Genomic DNA, 23,053 nt, shown 5'->3' on the forward strand with positions numbered 1-23,053 from the left:
CATCACAATTGAATGTTGTGAATATTATTTAATTTTATTGGATCTTCTTAATATGATTCTTATTTGTTTAAAAGTATTTTGTGTTTCTGCCATTTGGTTCAGTCTTTACTTGGCACCAGAAGTCTAATGATTTATAACTTGGAAGTTTCCAGCTGACTCACCGAGATTCAGTAGCTATGACATACAGAAGTGAGATGTCAGACAAAGATGTAAGTGGTTCCATAACTATAAAAAGACTTCATCTTCATCAATGGTATATAGGCTGGGTTGTTGAAGAAAGCTGTTGTTGTGCTATGAATCCCTACCATCACCCCAAATGGGACTGGAGGAAGTCCTGACTCTTTCCTCAAGCCTAGTGAAAGAGGTTTCAAAAGAGCCCACAGAATCCTGATTCACATTCCCTGCAGAAAGGGGGACATAGTACACTGGTATCCTGCCTTCTGACCAGAAGTCTTGAGGATGAGATAGGCTGCTTTGGTGATTGATAGACCACAGAGCCTAACTCATGTGTTGGGATTCTTGTGTATTCCTTGGGTTTGTTAGTATGTGACCCAATTGGGTTGAGAGGGAACATGAGCCATTGGGTGGGTGGGTGGATTCTCATGTCTGGTGGGGCCACCTGGAGAGGCCAACAGACGTCACTGGAGGATGGGCTGTCAGTGGACCACCAGGTTCCTTCTCGTCTGGGGAGGAAGTGGTCACCTACTGGAATAGTATGCATTAGCCTGGTCAAGGAAAGCTGTGGGTGAGAAGCCACTATTGGTTGAATTAGGGGGCTGGTATCCAAAGAACCTTCAAAAGGACCTATTGAGGAAGATCATCTCCTTTAAAATCTAGTAGGTCCAGAGAGTGTGAAGTCAGGTTATGACTCTGCTAGTTTAGTAATAACCTTTGGGTTTGCATGTTCCCTGTTCTTCATTCTGCCCCACGTTTGTGCTGGACAGGGTCAGAAATGGCTTCTAGCCCATCACCTCGAAAGTAAGAGAGGGGGTGAGTCCAAAAAGGAGGCCAGGGTACTCCTTGCAGGCAGGCGGACAGCTATCTCCAGTGTACCACAGTGGAGGCGGAAAGGTTTGGAGCAGTCTTACCTTTGAAGTGGAAACTTTGGCTCTTACCTTGTGGGCCTGCAGACTCTCCTGTTCTGAAACCCCCCTGCAGTGGAAGCACAGAATCCTAACCACTGCACCACCAGAGAATTCCCCCTTTGGTTTTTTCTAAACAGCTTTATTGAGATGAAATTCATATACTGTACGGTTAACCCATTTAAAGTATGCAACTCAGTGGCTTTTAGTAAATTCACAGAGTTGGGCAACCGTCACCATAATCGATTTTAGAATACGTCCATGACCCTTTGAAAAGAAACCCTGTGCTACTTAGCCTTCATCTCCCCATTCCTTCTCTAGCCCCAGGCATCCATTAATCTACTTTCTGTCTCTGTAGATTTGCTCATTCTGGACAGTTCATATAAATGGAATCATACAACATATGGTTCTTTGTGACTGGCTTCTTTCACTTAGTGTAATGTTTTCAAGGTTCGTGTGGGTTGTAGTGTGTATCAGTGTTTTATTCTCATTTATGGCTGAATAGTATTGTATGATGTACTACATTTTGTTTATACATTTACCTGTTGATGAACATGGAGGCTGTTTCTACTTTTTCCTATTATGAACAATGCTGCTGTAATTCACAGAAACTTTCTGTGTGGATGCGTTTTTTTCTTGGGTATATACCTAGGAATGGAATTGCTGGGTTACATGGTTACTGTATGTTTAACCTTTTGAGGAACTCCCCAACTATTTTTCAAAGTGACTGTACCATATTACACTCCCAGATTCAGTTTCCCTGCATCCCTGCTAATGCTTGTTACCCAACACTTGTTATTATCTGTGTTTTTTATTTTAACCATCCTAGCGGATGTGAGGTGGTACCTTGTGGTTTTGATTAGCATTTATCTAATAAATAATGACATAGAGGGCTTCCCAGGTGGTGCAGTGATAAAGAATCTGCCTCCCAATGCAGGAGACACAAGAGAGGCAGGTTCGATCCCTGGGTTGGGAAGATCCCCTAGCGTAGGAAATGGCAACCCACTCCAGTATTCTTGCCTAGAAAATTCCAAGGACGGACGAGCCTGGTGGGCTACAGTCCACAGGGTCACAAAGAGTCAGACACGACTGAGCACACACTCAATGATGTAGAACATTGTATCATGTGCTTATTGGTCATTCCTCTGTCTTTGGAGAAATATCTTTTCAGATCTTTTGCCTACTTAAAAAACTTGAGTTTTTTGTCTTTGTTGTTGTCCTGTGATTTTTTAGATTGGGATTGTTATTTTTAATTGGTTCTGGTTTTCTCCCCGCTGCTTCAGGTAGAAGAAGTGAAGCGACGTCAGTACTCCCTCGCATTCAGCTCAGCTGGAGCCCAAGCGCAGACCTATCTTGTCAGCTTTGAGACTTTGGCTGAGTACCAGAGGTGGCAACGGCAAGCTTCCAAGGTGAAAAGCTGTCAGACGTCCTCATGGGGAGATAAGAACAGAGAAACCAACAGAAAGATATTTTGAAACTGAACTTACTCCCAAGAGATTGAATTATAATTCTTATGTACATCACTCCAGGCTTTTCTGAATACATAGTGAATGAAATGGAATTCTCCCAGGTCCTTAACTTTTTATTTATATTGGCACAGTGCAGACCACTTACAAAAGTGTTTTCAGGTACCAACTCTGTGAGGAAGGTAGGGGCTTGAAGGAATAGAGACACAATGAGGTTCAAATGACTCTCCCACCACTGTGGTGGTCCGTGATAGATGGAGCTGTCCCCTAACTCATAGTCTGATGCTTCTGTCTGTATTTAGCCCAGCCTTTAAAGATGAATTGCTCTTAAATTATATTTCATTTTCCAAATTCTCTTGTCTTCTTAGCCATCTTTTCAGGATTTAAAAACAGTTTTCTTTATGGGGCTAGGTAGTTGCATTAAAGATTGTTTCAGTATAATGACATGCCACCAAAACATGAATGACTTTTGTTGTTTTTTTTTAAGATCCGTTTTCATAGCCCGTATTTTGTTAGTATACTATTATAGCAATATAAACCTTGTTTCAGTGTTATTTCTGTATTTGTGATAGTAATAAAATCTGCTATGAATAAATCTAGTTTCAATTTTAAACAGCTTCTCCATTCTTCTGCCCTTGTAAAGAGAAATTAATATTTTTTTGAGCATCTTTTGCATGCTAAGCAGCAGTGCTGCATACTTGGTTTTTTAATTTTCCTCACGACAGATGAAGAAACTGCGCAAGTTAGGAGCTTGTTGTGGCTGCAAAAGGCCATATTAAAAGGTCTTTTAATACCACATTCCCTCCTAATGTTTTGAACAGTTACTTGGAATCATCTTAACTTTACTTCCTGCATGAGCTGTTACTAACTTTCCATCTTTTTTTTTTTTTTTTAACTTGTAGACACTTTACACGTTACTAGCTTACACCTTTCTGTTTTTCAAGCATCTTACGGTTTTGGGGAAAAAGTTAAAATTCACTGCTTCTTATAAATGAATACTCAGATCTTGTGACCTTTCTTGTCTTCCCCATCTTTTTAATCGGTTCCTTCTTGTGTCAGTGCTGTTCCATTCTCCGCTGGGTGGGAGACATTCAGCACTGGCTCAGATGGCTTTTCTCTGTGACCTCGTCCAGGTGGTGTCCCAGCGCATCAGTACCGTCGACCTCTCGTGTCACAGCCTTGAGGAGGTTCCTGAGCATCTCTTCTACAGTCAAGATATCACCTACCTCAACTTGCGACACAACTTCATGCAGTTAGAAAGACCAGGGGGCCTTGACACTTTCTACAAGTATGTGGGGCACAGGTTTCCAGACCAACTTACTAAAATCTAATTGTAGTCAATATCTGTAGATAAGCATGTTTACCCATTGTGTACATATTAGAAAATTTCCCCTCCCTTTTAAAGAAGTAAGAATTTTTGTTCAGTTTTCCCACTCCCCCTCCCCCCTCTGTACAAGGTATGATAGATGTAAAGTTTCTGACATGGAGGCAGCATCGAGCTGCCCTTGATCTGGATATTCTTTTTCTATAAGTCATTGACGGTGGAGCGTGATCTGCAGCCAGGGTAAATAGAGAGAGTCCATATTTGAGAAGTTTTTAAATCAAAAGTTTCAGACTTAAATAACTTAAAGGAAATAGGCCAAATTTCAAGAATTCCACTCCCAGGTTAGGGCTTTATCTTTCCTTTGCATCTGCTACTGCTAACTCACAAGCCTTTTGTCAGCGATGAAACCTCTCTCTCCTAATAAAGGAACCATTTCAGTCCTAAGGGACAATGACCCATATATTTTTCCATCTCCTTTGTTAGAATATATTCCCCATTCCCACCCTCCACCAACTTCACCTCTTTCCTTTCTTTAAAAAATGGGTAGAAGTGTAGGTAATTTGGCTTCTTGTGGGGAGGGGAGAAGTTGAAAGTTAAAGCGTTCAAACTACATGGTAATCAAATTGAAATGACATATTTTACATACTTAGTAACTAGTATTTCATAATTTTCAAAAAATGTATGATTTTTACCTCATCTGAAATGTTTTGCAAAGTTTTCAAACATAAGCCTCTGTGTAGTAATGAGATAGTTATTTTAATAATATTGATGTTTATAAATAAAAACAAGCTATAATTTTAAGGAAGTGGATAAAAACAAGCTATAATTTTAAGGAAGTGGACTTCTAATATTTCCTTCTGAATTTCTATGAAAATAGGATTAGTCTTATTTGAGGGCTGGCTTAGGAAATTGGAAGTCAGGGTGCCAAACCAAAGGAACAATCAGTACTCAAAGTCAGGATATTTGGAAGTCAAAAGTTGAAATTTTCAAAGAGAAATGTTAGAGAGGGGTACCATAGATTCAAGTCTAGAAGCAGATGTTATGGTTCATCATTGTGGAGATCACCACCTTAGCCTTACCATCTTGCAGTAGTATAATAATGAAGTATAATACTCTTAAGTAGAATTATAGGAGTGACTCTTTAGGATCCAATTTATGATGATACTATCTCTCAGTGAGATATCATGTAGATACTTCTATAAAAATTCAAAGTGTTAAAAATTACTATTTTGTGTTATGTATCATCACATTACAGTAAAACTGCATGTCACCTATGTATTTTTTAACTAACTGGCTCAGTCGTCTACAAAAAGAGAAATTGCTTGTAATGAGATTTGATCCACAGGTTTGCTAGCTAGTCCTGTGTCCATGAATTGATTAATCGTAAGGCTTTTGTATTTTGCATGTAGAAATTTCATAAAGGAAATTATTTGAAGCATATCAATAATGGTATTGATTTAACTTGATAGAAAATAATTGTACCATTGTGAGTTTTTCAAGAGTTTCTGCCTTTCTGAGGAGAAGAGAGAACAACTCCCATCTCACCAGACCTGGTTTCCTTGGTAGCTCAGACTGGGCATTAGTCATCCTAGTGTCTGTGCCACACACACTGTTTGACACATACTGAGTGTTCAGTAAATATATGCAGAACAAATTCTTTGATGGACATTTATGACATCACTTTTTCATTCAGTAGTATAATGTGCCTTTGCTTTTTAGATTTTCTCAGCTGAAGGGCCTGAACTTGTCCCATAATAAGCTTGGGTCATTTCCTGTATTGTTATGTGAAATTCCTACCCTCACTGAGCTCAACCTTTCCTGTAATGGATTCCACGACCTGCCGAGTCAGATTGGCAGTCTGCTGAAGTAAGTACCTGATTTTTACTGGGTTTGTGTTTTCTTTTGTTTGCAGTGTAAGGAACTTGTCTGGCATTTGGAATGAAGGTAGTTCTGTGAGCTCTTGCAGTGAAATAGATAATGTAATTATGAGAATTCTAGTCAGCAGCAGTTACTTGCCTACAGAAGAGACTAGTCCCTTGTTTTAACTGCAGAGGCTCTGACTACCTTTGATGTTAGAGGGACCATCTGTATTTAAGTCATCTTAGTAAGTCTCTATAGATAGACTGAGGGCACTTAATCATATTGGACTCATAATAAATTAGTGACAAGTAAAATTCCATAATTCTAGTTCTATCCATCCCAATTGAAACGTTTCATCAAGGAGTTTTGTTTTGTGTTCTCTTCTTGCAGTCTTCAGACCCTCTGTCTTGATGGCAACTTCCTGACCACCTTACCTGAAGAACTGGGAAATCTGCAACAGCTTTCCTCCCTGGGAATTTCCTTCAACAACTTTAGTCAAATTCCCGAGGTTTATGAGAAACTCACTATGTTAGATAAAGTGTTTATGGCCGGAAACCGAGTGGAAGTGCTAAACCTGGGGGTGCTGAACCGGATGAGCCATGTCAAACATGTGGATTTGAGGTGAGGTCATTCTTTTTCATTTTTGATTGCACTGAGTCTTCACTGCTGCTTGTGGGCTTTCTCTAGTTGTGGCAAGCAGAGGCTCCTGTTGTTGCAGAGCACAAGCTTTAGGCACATGGGCTTCAGTAGTTGCAGCATGCGGGCTCAGTAGTTGTGGCCTGTGGGCCCTAGAGCACCAGCTTAGTAGTTGTGGTGCACGGGCTTAGCTGCTCTGTGTCATGTGTTCAGAACAGGAATCGAACTTGTGCCCTCTGCATTGGCAGGTAGATACTTACCCACTGCATCACCGGGGAAGTCTGTTTTGGTCATTGTTCACCGCGCTTTCTTTTTGCCTGACCTCTGATGTTCCTTTACATTTTCTTTTTAAAAATAAAGACTCTTGAAACCATTAGGATTTTAGAACAATGTATATTTTTAAAGCTGTAGTAAAGCTTCATTTTTCACTTAATGGCAGAGAGATTTGTGAATGAGGTAGGTGTACCATGTGGTAGAGATGAAGGTTGTTCTGACTTACCCTCCTAGCAACTTTTTATGAGAATTCCCATTTCCTTTCATCCTTACCAGTGTTTGGATTTTAGCAGTCTTTTTCCTTGTTAGTGTAGTAGGTAGAAAATAGTATTTCATCATTTTAATCGGCATTTATTATGAATGAGGTTGAGTATCTTTTTGTATGCTTATTGGTGGTTTGTATTTTTCCATAATAAACTTGACCATTTTTCTGTTGAATCATTGGGTTTCTTCTTGATATCTGTGGTATTAGAATTGAAATGTTACCAGTTTTACCAGTAATATTTTTTAATGAGAGTTTTATTCCTTTTTAAAATTATTTATTTATTCGTAATCTTTTCCTAAATGAAGATAGTAAAACACACATACTGAATGTTCTGTTATTTACACTAAGCCATTGATATCCCTCATAAAGACATGGTAACAAAAATTTATTGAAGAATAGGAAAATGAGAACAGGCTTGTGTGCATTAAATCATATACCTGTATAGGAAAAACCAAAGAAGTCATCATTTGCTTTTACTTGCCCTTGAACTATTCCATATAGATACAGACTGTTTTCCTCTCCCTTAATTAATGTAATGGGAATCTTGGCGCTGGAGAGTAGGCAGAGCAGTGAGAGGCAGTGTGGCTGTTTCCTCTTGCTCTTATGTGGTACTTACTCTGTGACCGTCCTGCTACTCTCAGCCCCAGAGGTTATGCTCACCTTCTCATATCTTTGTTTTATTCCTTCATCCCTGCCTAACCTTACTAGGTATTTGGATGCAGGTTTTAGACTAACTGTTTATGGACATGGTCCCCTTTCCTTTCTCTTTATTTAATTTGTACATGTATTTGCCAATCTGCACAGTCTCTAACTTAGCTTGTAAACAAAGAACCCAAGGTACAGCTATCTGTGGTTATTTACTTAGTACCTTGCAAAATGAGGCAAGGAGTAAAATTCTTAAGTTGTTTAGGAAAGAGACAAGAGGAACATATTTCTCCTGTTTTTTTTCTTTTGGTAAGCACGTTTAGTAGACTTTATTTCTAATGATTTTCTTATTTCTGAATATTAAGGATGAACCATCTAAAAACCATGATTATTGAGAATCTGGAGGGAAATAAATACATCACTCACATGGATTTGCGGGACAATCAGCTGACTGACTTAGATCTTAGCTCCTTGTGCAACTTGGAGCAGCTGCATTGTGAGCGGAACCAGCTGAGGGAGCTGACGCTCAGTGGCTTCTCCCTTCGAACTCTCTACGCCAATTCGAACAGTGAGTTCTCTACCCAGTGTCGTGTGTTTCCTCTTGTAGCTCCTGTCCGAGCTGTCCAAGAACAGTGGCATCTGAGGTGTTCCTCAGTCACTCTGCCAAGTGGAGTTTGAGGTTCACGAAGACATGGCTTTAAGTTTGCAGTCAGCACTTCAGTGGTTGAGATATGCATAAAAAGACATTGCAGGATTATTTGAGCTCCACTAAATGAACGTTATAATAATCAGAGGCATTTTGCAAAATGCCAGGATGTTAGGGTGGGCAAGCATGTGTAAAAGAGAGTATCAGTAATAGACTTGCAACATGGGTTGGCCAGCTGCAGCCCAGGGGCTAAATCTGGCCTACATCTCGTTTTGTGTGGCCCTTGAGGAATGGGTTTTTATGTTTTTTAATGGTTGGGTTTTTAAAAAATCAAAGGAAGAATAATTTTGACATGGGAAAGTCATATGAAATTCAAATTTAATTGAATAAAGTTTGATGGGAACACACCCACATTCGTTTGCATATTAACCACTCTCCTACTACAGTGGCAAAATGATTAAGTAGTTTTGAGAGAAACCACATGGCCTGCAAAGGCCAAAATGTTACTAAATACTTAGCCCTTTACAGAAGATTACCAGTCCCTAGTCTAAAACCTTGTGCTGCCTTAGTTCCAGAATGAGAAGCCCTTCACTTCAATAGTGATTTATTTGCCCCAGGGATATTTTTCAATGTAAAAGGCCTCTTATTTGTTGAGGTCATTCTGTTTATAGAGAATTCTTTACTGAAGAAGTTATACAGTTGACTCTTGGAAAACATAGGTTTTAAATGCACAGGTCTGCTTTTTGTTTGTTTGTTTTGTTTGGCCATGCCATGGGGCTTGGGGGATCTTAGTTCCCTGATCTGGAATTGAACCCGGGTCATGACAGTGAAAACACTGGATTCTAATCACTGGACCACCAGAAAATTCCCTGTACAGGTGTACTTAAACATGGAGTTTTTTCAGTAGTAAATACAATTGGTCCTTGAATAATGCAGGGTTTAGGGGCACCTCAGACAAACCCTCTAGACAAAAATCTGTGTGTAACTTTACAGTCAGCCTTCTGTTTTCATGATTCTGTATCTGTGGATTCAACCAATCATGGATTGTGTAGTATTGTAGTATTTACATATATGTATGTATATATGTACATACATACATATGTATGTGTGTGTGTACATGTATATATATAAAACACTATCTATAAAGTTTTGTGTGGATTTTCAACTGCTCAGAGGGTCAGTGCCTGTAACCCCCACATTGTTCAAGGGTCAATTGTAACTGCTTTTCTGTGTTTAAAGAAGAAAGGAAAAGATACTCAATTTCACTAAGTGTCAGTCAAAGAAATGCAAATTTAGGTAATACCTTTCTATCACATAACAGAGCAAAAGAATTGTTCTGTTCACAGAATCCTTAAATTCTACAACCTAGAAGAATTCATACCAACACTTGAGGTTTTGACACTTCAAGAGTAAAGAACTCAACTTTCAGCTTCACAGAAGTCCCTGGTCATCAGGGATGTCTTTTATTGAATTTATTACAGTATTGCATCTGTTTTATGTTTTGATTTTTTGGCTAAAAGGCATGTGCGATCTTTGTTTCCCAATCACAGATCAAACCTGTGTGCCCTGCATTGGAAGACAAAGTCTTAACCACGGGACTGCTGGGGAAGTCCCTACTTATTAGTTTTTAATCGTTAGTTCATCTCAGTAGATGACACAAATTTTTATTGATTTTCCTCCATGTTTCCTCTGAGTTACATTCTTCTTTGGAGAATGTCACTAACACCAATCTATTCTCTGATTAGGATTGACAACAGTGAATGTCTATCCAGTACCCAGTCTGCTCACGTCTCTAGAACTCTCCCGGTGAGTGTGTCTCATTAGAGTGGTTGTTGTTTGATTCCTATACTTAAGAGATGTCTGTGGGCACTCTGGCAGTTTTGAGGTATAGGAAATCCCAATATGTTGAAATATTTAGATGACGTAGAGAAAGGCAGAAGGTTCGCTAAAAGAGTATGTTTAATGGCCATACTATCTAGTTGAAGTACGGAAGCTGAAGCTCCAGTACTTTGGCCACCTGATGCGAAGAACTGACTCATTGAAAAAGACCCTGAAGCTAGGAAAGATTGAAGGCAGAAGGAGAACGAGATGACAGAGGATGAGATGGTTGGATGACATCACCGACTCTGTGGATATGAGTTTGAGCAAGCTCTGGAAGTTGGTGATATACAGGGAAGCCTGGCGTGCTGCTGTCCATGGGGTGGCAAAGAGTCAGACATGACTGAGCAACTGAACTGAACTGATCTAGTTAAAGGAAAGGTGCCTCTGAATTACTCATTGTTACAGTTTGTGGATTTATAATGAGTTGCAAACAAAGACCTATTTCCCTTCCATGGGCATTGATTTTTCCAATTGGAATCAGATAATTCTTGGTTTTGAGTGACTTAAAATGTTATTCTCTTACTCTTGTGAGCCATGTCAATCTGATTTGCAGAGCGATGTTAATTATACTTGGGATTTTATTTCTTCTGTCAGTGGTCAAGAATAAACATAAACGAGGTTTGCTTTCTTTCCTTCATTCATTTTTAACATTGTATTAGGCATTCAGGAGTCAGTGGCTGAGTTTTACAGTCTAATTTTACAGTCTAGCTTGTCTTGACAATCGGACAAGCAGTAAGAGGGCAGTGAGTATAGAGTGGTAGCAGCATGTGGAATGGGCAGTGGACGGAGTCCTATATTGTCAGAGTTGCCGCAAAGTTTAAATGAGACAATAAATGCAACATATGTAGCCTAGTACCTCCATAAAATAGTCTCTCAAGAAATGTTAGCCATGATAGCCAGGTTTCCTTTTGTTGTTGTGACTTTATCATTATTATTATTAAGCTGTTGTTCTAGATTCTTCCATCCATTTCTTTCTGTCATCTTCCTGTCAGCAAAACCCCTGTATGGTCTAGGATGAAGATTTACCTTCCGCACTGAACTTGACCATTACTGAAGAAAATCATGTGGACCCACCCTAAATTCACAGTTTCCAGCCTCATCTGGAGCTTCTTCTTTTGTCAGTTTTTTCCAGGGTCCTCAAATCTGTTCCAAATTGCTTGGCTTCTTTCGACCCCGCCCCTTCTTATGTCCTCTGCTCTGGAGCTCAGCTTCCCACTTGACTGAGAAAATAGAGGTCATCATGGGTGATCTCCCTTAGCTTCCTACCCCCTTGCTAAAATTCACATAGATCCATATGCATTCTCAGCTTTCCTTTATTCCAAGCCAGCCCAGCCATCTGTGCCTTTGATCACATCCACTCCCGCTGCCCTGAACCTTGCTCTGTTAGTCACCCCTCCTTCTCTTCTTTCACGTGTGTTCAGTGTCTTTCTTGGTCTCTGTGCACATTTATATCTCTTGTCTTAACAAATAAACATTCCCATTATCTTGCACCCTCTCTAGCTACTATTCTGTTCCTTCATCTTGCTCATCCCTTTGTTTGTCCACATTTCTCAAGAATTATCTGTATTTCTTGGCACATTTTCCTGTTCCCAATTGTTCACCCCACGACAGCTGGCTTTAGACCTCCTCTTGTGGAACTTTTCTGTATTGACACTGTTCACCTTGCTCTCTTTTATTCAGACATGCTGTTTTCTTGGCTGGCTGATACAGTCTGATTTTTTTCATGCCCCTCTGACCATTTCTTCTGTCTTCTGTACTCTTCCTTAGCCAGCCCTTTAAAGGTAACTTGTCTCAGGGTCTGTCCACTGCATTTCTCATTTGACACAATCTCATTTACTCCCAGGATCTCACTACACTTCAGTGTCAGCATCACTCAGAGCACCAGTCCAGACTCCCTTTTTTCAGCCTCAGACCTGTGTGTCCAATTTCATAATAGATGTTTCCTCCTGCGTGTCTCCAAATACCTCAGATATTGCAAAATGAGATTTATTATCCACCCCTCCACCAGCACTTTAACTAGTTTGTCTTGTTTTCTGTTTCAGCTTTTGGTGTTATCGTGAGACGATCAGCTCAAGATGGACACCACTGAAATTCATGATTCTTAACCTCATTTGGAGCTTCTCAGCCCTTTCTCTGGATAGGATTTCCTCTCTGGTCATCTAGGCTAAAGCCTAAATGTCACTTTTGATTCTTCTCTCTGCTCTACTCACATGTTTACTCCATCTCTAAGTCATTTTAATTTTTGCCTCCTAAGTGTTTCTGGCTCCTTGCCCTTCCCTTCCAGGTGTATCACTACTCATTGAGGCCGTTATCATTTCCTTTCGGGATAAAATTGTCTCACAGCTTCTTGATTACGCTTCCTTTTACTAATACAGCCACCTCAGTGAGACCTCTTGTGTATTCAGAGTGAGCTCTTTAAAGTGCAAAACTGACATTGTCTCCTTGCTGCTCACAAACCCTTCAGTGATCCCCCTACACTTGCAGGATAAGGTCACAGCCTCCGAGACATGATTAAGTCTTTCCAGCCTTATTTCTTCTCACTCTGCTCCATATTTGCCGCTCCAGCATCACCAAACTACTTATTATTCTTTTCTTGCCTCTGTGCTCTAGCGCATGTTGTCACCTCTTACTTGACATGCCCGCCACACCTCAGGACGTTGTTCAGCATTCTACCACAGATGTCATATTTCTTAGGGGACTTGCCTTGCAGGGCTTCCTTCACTGTGTAGTCAGGGCAGCATCTGCATTTCTCTTGCAGCATTTACTTCACTCTGCCTCGTCGTACTGATCCATCCATCAACTGAGACTTTGAGGCTTAGGGAAGTTTAGTAACATCTGAAAATAAAATTCCTGTGACTGAAGATCTGGCCAGTACTCTACTGAAGATTTGAATTCACATTCTAAATGATCTGGCACTTTCCCCTGACTCGTTACCTTTTGTTCTTGCTTCCTCACTTTTATTCCATTCGTTCTTTTCCCCCAGAATTCACTTCTCTTCTCCCCCAGTCATCACCTGGGGATATCCTCCTCAGCTTTGAAGATATGTCTATGGTGCCCCATCTTCCTTTAAGGCTTCCTCCCCTCTCCTGTCCCATCCCGCCACATGTGTGCTTTTAGTGCTAAAGGCCTTCATATCCTCATTGAGCCAGCAGCACAGTTGCTCCAGTATCACACATGTGTGTGCTGCTTTCTCTCTCTCCACCTTTCTGTCAGCGACGTTCATTGGGCATCTACTGGATTCCAGGCAGCACACCAGGGGTGCCTTGGGGATTGTGCTTCTGCCCTCAGGGAGCACAGGGGCGGATGTGTTAGAGATTGGTGAAACGGCGCGAGTTTCTCCTCATCCAGAATGATACCCTTTAATTATTTCTTTTCTGCAGAAACCTGCTAGAGTGTGTCCCTGACTGGGCCTGTGAAGCAAAGAAGATAGAAATATTAGACGTGAGTTATAATCTCCTGACAGAGGTTCCCATGAGGTATTCATGTGTTAATAAATATATTATGTATGTAATTAAATAATTTTCCTATATTTGGGTTGCCTGTCAAGGATGCTTTGATTCATCTGTTTGGTAAACATTGAGTATCTGTTGCGTGCAGGGCAGCATGAGTGCTGTAAGGAATACAGTAACACGTCAGGCCTAGTCTTGGCCGGCAAGGAACTTAGTAAGCAGATAGTAAGGGTGACCTGTGCAGAGATAACTGTGATACAATGTAACAAGAGTTGCTGGCAGAGGTCAGTGACTTGTTAGTGATAATAGAACATTTGTATTGAGTGATTTGTTATGAGCTGGGCAATGTTCTAAGAACTTTACTTTCATTATCTTATTTAATCCTGTGTTAACCTTATTTTATAGGTGCTGTTATCATCATCTTACAAATAAGGAAACTAAAGCTTAGAGTGGTTAGATAGTTTGTCCAATGTTGCACTTAACTAGGAAGTGATAGGAGCTGGTGTTTAAATGTAGTCATTCTTACTCCAGAGCCTCACTTTTGGCCACTGCGCTGTATAAATAACATGCCTTAAAAATTCAGAACTTTGAATAATTAGGGGATGCTGTGTGGAGAATACCTGTTTGAATTGACCTTTATAAGATGGTGGGGTTTCTGTATGTGGAGGGGAAATATACAGACATTGGGGGGTGAGGGGTGGTACCAAGTTGTGTAATGTGAGGTCATTACCTAGTGGAATCTTTAAAAGTATACAGAAGGCTTTGTACATAGTAGATATGAACATAGCATTGGAGTCAATCCTTAATCCAAATCCTGACTGTACCATTTACTACGTGTGATGTGAGATCTTTGGCAAACCAAAGTCACTTAACCCTTCTAACCTAATCGTTAAATGGCCTGGCACATTTTAAGAACTGAATAAGTCATAGTTTTTGTTACAATAAATTTTTTAATTAATTTATTATAATCGATTTTATTAATGTTAATAAATTCACTGAATTTTCGGTGCTGTCTAGACTTAAAATCTAAATTGATTTATGGCACAAATTGCATTTTTTGTTTGAGGCTTTTTGTGTTTGGGGCTGTGTGCTTTCATTAGTTCATCTTTCCCCAGAATGACCTGAATGACTTCCTGGTGGGTGGTGGGTAAACATATGGTCGTGGCTGCTTTCTTGGCTCAAGCACCTGTCGGTGATGATACTGTCTAGAAGAACACATTTCTGTATATTTACTGATTTTAGTTAGATAGCCAAGGGCAGACTCAGGAAGAGAGATTTAAGCCTGTTTTTTTTTTGTTGTTGTTGGTGGTGGTGTTTCTTTGTGCTCTGTCCCCTTAGAATCCTTAGTAGCTTGAGTCTTAGGAAACTAATGGTGGGACACAATCACGTGCAGAGCCTTCCCACGCTGGTGGAGCACATCCCTCTGGAGGTGTTGGATGTCCAGCATAACCTGCTCACCAGGCTGCCAGATACTTTCTTCTCTAAGGCCTTAAAGTAAGTGCTATAGATTTTATTGAGAAGAGCAGGACCATGGGCTAATAAGCAAAATACCTGGACTTATCATCGGAGTGACCTTTGAAACTGTCTTTACAGAGTGTTTACTTCATAGTCCGGCTATGGGTGGACTTATTTGCAGTTTGTATGGAATAAAATATGACACTGTCTTAGGAGGCAGGAAGCTTCAACTCAAAATATGAAATAACCATCAAATACTTGGGAAGTTATGATGTTGTAAACAGGTTGCAAGAGCTTGGGAAGGTTCAGGCTTCGTCTCAGAAAAGGAATACAGTTATGATCTTCAGAGAGAGGCTGCAGTGTTCTGATACAGCTTCTTTGGGCACTTTTCAGCTTTTGCCTTAGGAGAAAAGGACGTACCACTGAAGTTAATTTAGTTTTTGCTTTTAGCGTTGCCAAGGTATCGTTAAGTTACACTCTTTATCTGCAGGCCTTTTTTACTCCCTGCTTTGAAAGCTGTGCATTTAAATGCAACATTGTTCCAAAAGTATTACTTGCTTTCTCATTGTAAATTAATAAATAGATAGTAAATCTTCCTATTTTAATACCCATAATCAGGTTTATGTAACACGTATGTCACCATTCAATGAAAACTAGTTTTTAATTACAGTCTTCTGCAATATGGAGAGGGCAGTATTGTCTTCAATTTAGACATGGAGAAAGCAGAGAGAAGCAGTAGTAATTAACATAAGGCTGCAGGACACGTACGAAAAGCATTTAGCCCACAAGCGTCTGGCTTGTTCTTTGTTTGGCAGCTTTGTTGTTGTTAAGTCGCTCAGTTGTGTCCGACTCTTTGTGACTCTGTGGACTGCAGCATGCCACGCTTTTGGCAGCTTATATATCTCTTAATGTATGATATATTTGGTTGGATTTTCCTAAAAATCTTTGGAAATTCTAAAAAATGCATGAAGGATATTTTCTCTTTGACAAGTTTACATGGAGTCTTAGGGCAGTAACATTTGTTAGTTAGCAAGTATTTGTTAGTAATGCATTACAATGCATTTCATTCTGATGAAATCTGAATAAAATTAGTTTACAGCCTTAGAATCTGCAGTAAGGAAGTTACCTAGAGGTTGTAGCAAACTGTCAATAATATTTACTAGTATCTCTGCACAGAGAATTTGGGACATACAAAGATAAAGACACACAGTACCCTCAATAACTTAAAAGTTAACTGGACATACAGATCACACAGTTTGAGGATGACTTAGAACACATAAGTTTAATAATATATTAGCTCTTTTTATTGAGCATGTTCTATATGTACCAAACGCTGTGCTAGGCAGATTTTTAAAATCATACCATGTTTTACTTATAAGATGGGTGAAGATTAAAGTGAATTATAATATTCATTGTTGACAAAGGTATGAGCCAACACATTCTTTGTATCCTTCTTGTGGGAGTATAGTTTGTTACAGCCTTTCTGGAGCTGATTTTGGCAATATATGTATAAAAATCTTAAAGATAAATGTAGCCTTTGACTCCACAGCTTCTGCTCCTGGGAATGTAGCCTAAAGAAATAATTGGGTATGGGCTCAAATATATTCATTACAATGTTTGTAATAACAAACAATTGGAAATAGCCAATATGCCCATTATTAGGGGATTATAGAGGGATTGGCTAAATAAATGATTCTATTAAGATCAGACAAAAATTCTTCCAAAGGGTGACTTCACCGTTCACATACTTGTGAATGTGACATTCAGCAGCATCCTTTCGTGGGCACACAGACAGAAAAGTAGGACGCTGGGTTACAATCAAGCCAGTGCAGAAGCCCGGGGACTTAACTGGCATGAGCTGCATGAAAGGAACTTTAACTGCATGGAGTCAAGCAGAGGAAACACCCTGGAGGAAGTCATTTTGTCATCAGTTTGGGAGCATGGAAAGGCACTGTTACACACTAAGATGGCATGATGGTTTCCCCATCAGAAGGCAGCAAATAGCCATAAAGGAAATGATGGTTTTCATGTGTCTGTCAGTCTCAGATACTTGAATGCATCCGCAAATAGTCTGGAGTCTCTGCCATCTGCCTGTGCTGGGGAGGAGAGTCTGAGTGCGCTACAGCTGCTCTACCTGACCAACAACCTCCTGACGGACCAGTGTGTGCCCGTCCTGGTGGGGCATCCGCACCTGCGCATCCTGCATCTTGCAAACAACCAGCTGCAGACGTTTCCTGCAAGGTAAACAGATGCAGACTCTGATCGTTTCAGACATGTAATGTGATTCCACATTTGTCAGACTACATCACAGCTCTTTTACTGAGTGCTCTTGCTTTATGTTGACCAACTTACCGATCCCGCACTTGAATGAGAAGGTCTGTACCCTTTTGTAAGTATCATTAACCACAGAGGTTGTGGTTAAAATGTGTTTAATTCTTAGTATATAGGTTGAATGTCTGCTGTATGTCAAGACCTGTGTACATACTAGGGAGACAGTGATAATTAAGTTGCAGTCTCTGTCCTCAGGGAACTTGCATTTAAATTAGGGAAATAGATGAGTATTAGTATATTGGCAGTTGCAGTGCGGTGTAATAAATGCAGGTGTTAAAGATATGCGCAGGTAACTGCACTGAAGAGATGAGTAGTATGTAGCCAGGCTACATTTATAAGACATAAGAGAGACATTTGGTGTGGTCAACGTTTTAAACAGCATCAGTGGAGAAATAAGCATCTTCCAAGATACCTTTGATTAAAAATTTTTTTTAGAAAATTTGACGCCAGAAAAATCCATGAAGGTAGTTATTAAAAATCATGTTTTCAAAACCTAAACACAGAAAAATGACATTTGATATAATATGAATGAAATTATATATATATCATAAAATCATATCATATTTGATACAATTTGAAAACTATTTTTTTTCTATTTTGTTTTGCAAATTTTCTTAGAAATGTGTTAAACACGAAAAACATAGAGATTGTAATTTTTTTATGATTGTTTATAAAATATTTGGAGCTTACAGAAGACAAGTGCAATAAACTTGATTGCTTCCTTGTAAGAACTTGAGCAATAGCTTTTAAAGTGAATGCAGAGTCTTAATTTCAAGATGTGATAGATCTCTTGAAATCCTAGCAGATTAGTTCATTTGACCTCAGGTATGTTCAGATAAAGTGAAAATGACGCACCACTGATAAGTTATACGAGTTTATGAAACTCTTGGGAAATACCAGATGTAATACTCTTGAAACTTACGAAGTCCCCCTAATTTGATGACACTTACTGTTGGACTAGAGTAATCTGAATACAGATAATAAAACTAAATGGAATTCAAGAGCAGAATTTCAAGGAAAATGTGTGTTCTAACCTGAATTGTAAGTCTGCTGTCATCTCCTGAACAGCATTATAATTGCATGGGCACAGTCCAAGGCTTCTGTTTCCTTTGGACTGTGTTCAGAATCCAGCACAGTTCTGGGTGCCCAGTAAGAGTCTGATTGAGATATAGATGCTGTGTCTCTGTGTAAGAGAAAAGCATGAGGTTTGGACATGGGAACACCTTAAATATATATGATTAAGTTTTTTTAAAAGTTATAAAACAGTACATGTAATAAGCATCATGTTTTAATTAAAAAAAAATAGGGTTTCATGCATTAAAAAGGACTAGAATACTTACCACCAAATTGTCATCAGAGATTAAATCTGGTCATGGGATTGAAAGTTTTTTTGTTTTTGTTTTTTTAATGTTCAGCTTTATTTTTTTAATATTTTTCAGTTAGTATTACTTTTGTAGTAAGAAAACAATTTTAATTCACGGAACTTAATTATTACAAAGTATTTATCAGTAGTCTAGCAATGGAAATTATCTGTGATATATGAAAAGGGCAGATTTAATGTAAAATCTGCATATGAAAAATTTGACAGGAAATTCAGCAAAATGAAAATAACTTTTTCAGATTGGTGGTGGTTCTGTGGATTTATTTTTCTTGTTTTCTAAACTTTCTGTTGTGGGCTTCCCTAGTAGACCAGTGGTGAAGAATCCACCTGCAATGCAGGAGACGTGGGTTCGATCCCTGGATCGGGAAGATCTCCTGGAGAAGGAATACCCACTGTAGTGAATCTTGCCTCCAAAATCCCATGGAGAAAGGAACCTGGGAGACTACAGGCCATGCGGTCACAAAGAGTCAGACGTGACTTAGCAAGTAAACAGCAATAACAAACTTTCTGTTACAGCAGTTTATTCTCTTTACAGTTTTTTAAAATCTAGATAAAGGTGTTAGGCCCTCTGAAGCTATTCTGCTTACTGCATAGAAAGCTTGGCTTATTCCAGTGGGATAGTGTGAATGGCCTGTATCACAGCCCATGGCACGGGGTTGTATCTATGCTCAGCACTCGATAAATGTTTATGGAAGCTGGATTATGTTATGAATAACTGTGGAAATTTAAAACTGAAAGGAATCTTAGTGATAACTTAGTACAACTTTTTATTTTATAGCTGAGGATATTGATGTCCACTGACACTTATTTACCCAGAATTTTGCTACTAGTTAGTGGCAAAGCAGTACCATAATTAGTCGACTAGTTAACCCTGGGAAGATGTTCCTGCCCCAAAGATCCAGCAGCTGCAGTAGAACCATGGGACACTCCAGCCCTCAAAGTGCACTGAGAGGGAGGCAGATGAGGCTGAGGCTCGGTGGGAACATTCATTCACCCTGGTGGCTGTTCATTCTGGCCAGTTATCAGGCCACAGGCTGGTCCCCTCTATACTCTGGCTGCTGTAGAACTTGCTTGGCAGCTGCTTGTTTAAGTACAGTATGGTATTTTGTTGTTTCTTTTTCAGCAAACTAAATAAATTGGAGCAGTTGGAGGAATTGAACCTAAGTGGTAACAAGCTTAAAACCATCCCCACGACCATTGCGAACTGCAAAAGGCTGCACACTCTGGTGGCCCACTCCAACCACATCAGTATTTTTCCAGAAATATTGCAGTTGCCTCAGATCCAGGTACTTCTGTGTGCTGTGTCCTGGGGTGATGGCTGGAGTATGACTCCTAATAAAGTGGCAGCTTGGGATCACAGTATATTTAATTGACTCTTGGGAAGAAATGAAATTCCCTTTGAGGATATAGTAGGAGTTTGAACATTAGGGAGTTAAGAATTAACTTAATCTCTCCTTTTTCCTCTCAGTTTGTAGACCTAAGTTGCAATGACTTGACCGAAATCCTGATTCCAGAGGCTCTCCCTGCTACTTTACAAGACCTGGACCTGACTGGAAATACAAATCTGGTTCTGGAACACAAGACACTGGACACATTTAGGTAAGAAGACTTCTGAAGTTGAATCCACGTGTGCTGTTACTCCCACCAGCCTTGTGTGGTTCTTCATAATGACTGTGCAGACCTCAGTTTATTAAAGCTGTAGGATGACTTAGATCATAAAGCCCCTCGGTTCTCTTCTTTGATCCAGTTTGTGTTGGGTGTTCTATCCAGCAGTCAAGCTCAGCATCATGACTGCTTCTCAGTCACACCCCAGTACCTTTACAGGGCACGTGTGGGGCTGCATCCCACAGGCCTGCAAACGCTATACTTGCCCAGCCTCACGACCGAAGAAAGAGCCCAGAGGCGGCAACAGAGACATCATGGTTTAAAGAGTAGGGCGTTCTTGCTTGTTTGAACCAAGGTCCTAGAGCAACAGTCCACCATGTGCGGCAGACAGTGTGCAGACATGGTAGTATCTACTGTGGAGGGGGAGGGCATCGGTTACTTGGGAAACAGCAGAGGAGCACGCCCCCTCACTGTGCCTTTGATAAACTGTCATAGTAGAGATAGTTCACATCTAAAGATCAGAAAAGTCACTAGCTAGGGCTGGGTGAAGTGGTGGGAGGTCGGGGGGTGGGGTGGGGCGTTTTGTATGAGTTTATGATTAGTCTCTCTGATTAAGAGGGAAGGTCAGTCAGGTGAGTGGGGTGTGAATGAGGCAGGAGTTGGTCAAGCAGGGGAGGTACAGAGAGCAAGAGAATAGCTGTCTTGAGTGGTCTGATATATACCAGGCATAGGTAATTTAGGTGGCACAGATTATATTGTGTTACATCTAAGACAGTGCAGAATCACTCATTGTACCAAGACTTCACTGTATCAAAATACTTCAACTAAGTAGACAGTTGGTTGAAACTTAAATACCTTTGTTGTGCTTAGTTTTTCATTGAAATGAAAGGCATCAGTTATTACAAAATTGGCCCATGTCTTCCTCCTACCTCTTTTCTTTCTTTCTCTTCCTTCTTGGTCAGTGGGTCAGCATACTACTTTCTTAGGTCTCTCTGGAAATGAGTCTTAGTATGTCAACAGATTATTTTGTAAAAACAAATTATTGTTGGGATAGCTTTTGTAAAATAGAGACACGTGTAAGGTTTAAACCTCCCTTCCTCCACTTCCCACAGCCACATCACCACCCTGAAAATTGATCAAAAACCTTTGCCAACAACTGATTCTACAGTTACATCAACCTTCTGGAGCCATGGACTGGCTGAGATGGCAGGGCAGAGAAACAAGTGAGTATCATGGCTGTGAAGACTGAGAAAATTCTCCTGACATCTGGGAACAGATCTAATGCTGAAAGCTAGGCCATGTTGTTCTCTTGGTTTGACATAAACAAATCACAGAATGCCAACATCAGATAAGATTCCTCTGAGACCGTGATCCAGTAAGACAGGACAAGATGAATGTGCACAGAACACTTACATCCCACCTCATGACTAAGATGGGTGACTGCTCCTTTCTTTATCAGTCACAGCTTTGTCCCCATGCTGACCTTCTTTCCCTGTAGTTAAGATTTGTTGAGATTATCAACCATAAAATAGCCCTGCTTTCTTTTCTTTTTTTTTTAAATTTTTTTAAAACATTTTTTTCTCTCTTATTAATATGTATATTTTAAAATTTTTGGCTGCACCGTGAGGCAGGTCCCTGACTGGGGATCAAACCTGTACGCCCTGCCTTAGAAGGCAGATTCTTAACCATTGGACCAATAGGGAAGTCCCAGAATAGCCCTGATTTCTGACAGCACCCAATCTAGTATGATCCCCCACTTTGTTAGACTTTCCCCAAAGTGATCCAGCCAAACCCAAATCCTATACTAGGTTTTTTCCAGTGCCCACGAATCTACTCCTGAGTCCCATGGTGTGCTTTCTCTTGTTGTTACATGATAAACCCAACTTGTTGAGCTACAAGTGTGGTGTGCACTTTGGCGAAGTCTTTGACTGAAGGGTGTTGATAATAGGCCTTTATCACTACTGAGAACAGACATCTTTTTAGCCTTCTGTAACATTGCAAAGCTAATACGTACTGCTCCTGAATGTGGCTGAATTCCCCCATTTCTTATGACATCAACTCTTTTAAGATGTTGCTTACTTACCTTCTATAACACTTTTTTCATGTATAGATGGGGATTTACCACTATTCTTCTCCACTCTCAATCAGCACTTACTTTTTTATTTTTTAATTTTTTGGCTGCACCACATGGCATACAAGATCTTAGTTCCCTGACCAGGGGTCAAACCTGTGTTCCCTGTGTTGGAAGTGAGTCCTAACCACTAGGACTGCTAGGGAATTCCCTTCCTTCTTTAAAGAAGGCTCCCTGGAGAAGAATGCTTTGCCACTGACTTTCTCTTTCTTCTGTTTCTGTGAAAGGTTATGTGTATCTGCTCTAGCTGTGGATAACTTTGCAGAGGGGGTGGGAGCTGTGTATGGCATGTTTGATGGTGACCGGAACGAGGAGCTCCCTCGCCTCCTCCAGTGTACCATGGCGGATGTGCTTTTGGAAGAGGTGCAGCAGTCAACAAATGACACAGTTTTCATGGCTAACACCTTCTTGGTATCTCACAGGTAAGCAGGTGGGTTGAATAATTTCTAACCTGGCCCTGCCTAAGCCAGAAGGTCTGGGTCTCAATTGTAAGTTCAGCAACACGGTGAGATCTTGCTTTTTGTCTCATGACCGTTCTGTCCATCAGCATGGAACATGGGGACTGTGGCTCTTTAAAGAGCCATCTGTTTTTTCTCTTGAAACCAAAGGCTGCTGAGAATCTG

At 40.2% G+C, this 23,053-nt stretch overlaps 1 protein-coding gene across 4 annotated transcripts in view; it reads left to right on the forward strand.

Moving 5' to 3' along the window:
• PHLPP2 (PH domain and leucine rich repeat protein phosphatase 2) overlaps positions 1-23,053 on the forward strand; it is a 59,424-nt gene that overhangs the window by 27,673 nt on the left and 8,698 nt on the right. The window contains exons 1-14 of one of the 4 annotated variants that reach the window (XM_061138888.1): positions 17-209; positions 2,366-2,491; positions 3,682-3,836; positions 5,592-5,738; positions 6,123-6,353; positions 7,917-8,119; positions 9,943-10,003; positions 13,459-13,553; positions 14,832-15,021; positions 17,023-17,223; positions 19,818-19,980; positions 20,163-20,293; positions 21,412-21,522; positions 22,658-22,852. In XM_061138888.1, the coding sequence (XP_060994871.1) occupies positions 177-209; positions 2,366-2,491; positions 3,682-3,836; positions 5,592-5,738; positions 6,123-6,353; positions 7,917-8,119; positions 9,943-10,003; positions 13,459-13,553; positions 14,832-15,021; positions 17,023-17,223; positions 19,818-19,980; positions 20,163-20,293; positions 21,412-21,522; positions 22,658-22,852 (2,042 nt within the window). In that variant the 5' untranslated portion in view covers positions 17-176. Of the gene's footprint in view, positions 1-16; positions 210-2,365; positions 2,492-3,681; positions 3,837-5,591; positions 5,739-6,122; positions 6,354-7,916; positions 8,120-9,942; positions 10,004-13,458; positions 13,555-14,831; positions 15,022-17,022; positions 17,224-19,817; positions 19,981-20,162; positions 20,294-21,411; positions 21,523-22,657; positions 22,853-23,053 lie in introns of those variants that run through there. The other 3 variants (XM_061138886.1, XM_061138885.1, XM_061138887.1) reach the window with 3 other exon arrangements.

Source organism: Dama dama, chromosome 4 (assembly GCF_033118175.1).
Source record: "Dama dama isolate Ldn47 chromosome 4, ASM3311817v1, whole genome shotgun sequence".
NCBI classification, from domain to species: domain Eukaryota; kingdom Metazoa; phylum Chordata; class Mammalia; order Artiodactyla; family Cervidae; genus Dama; species Dama dama.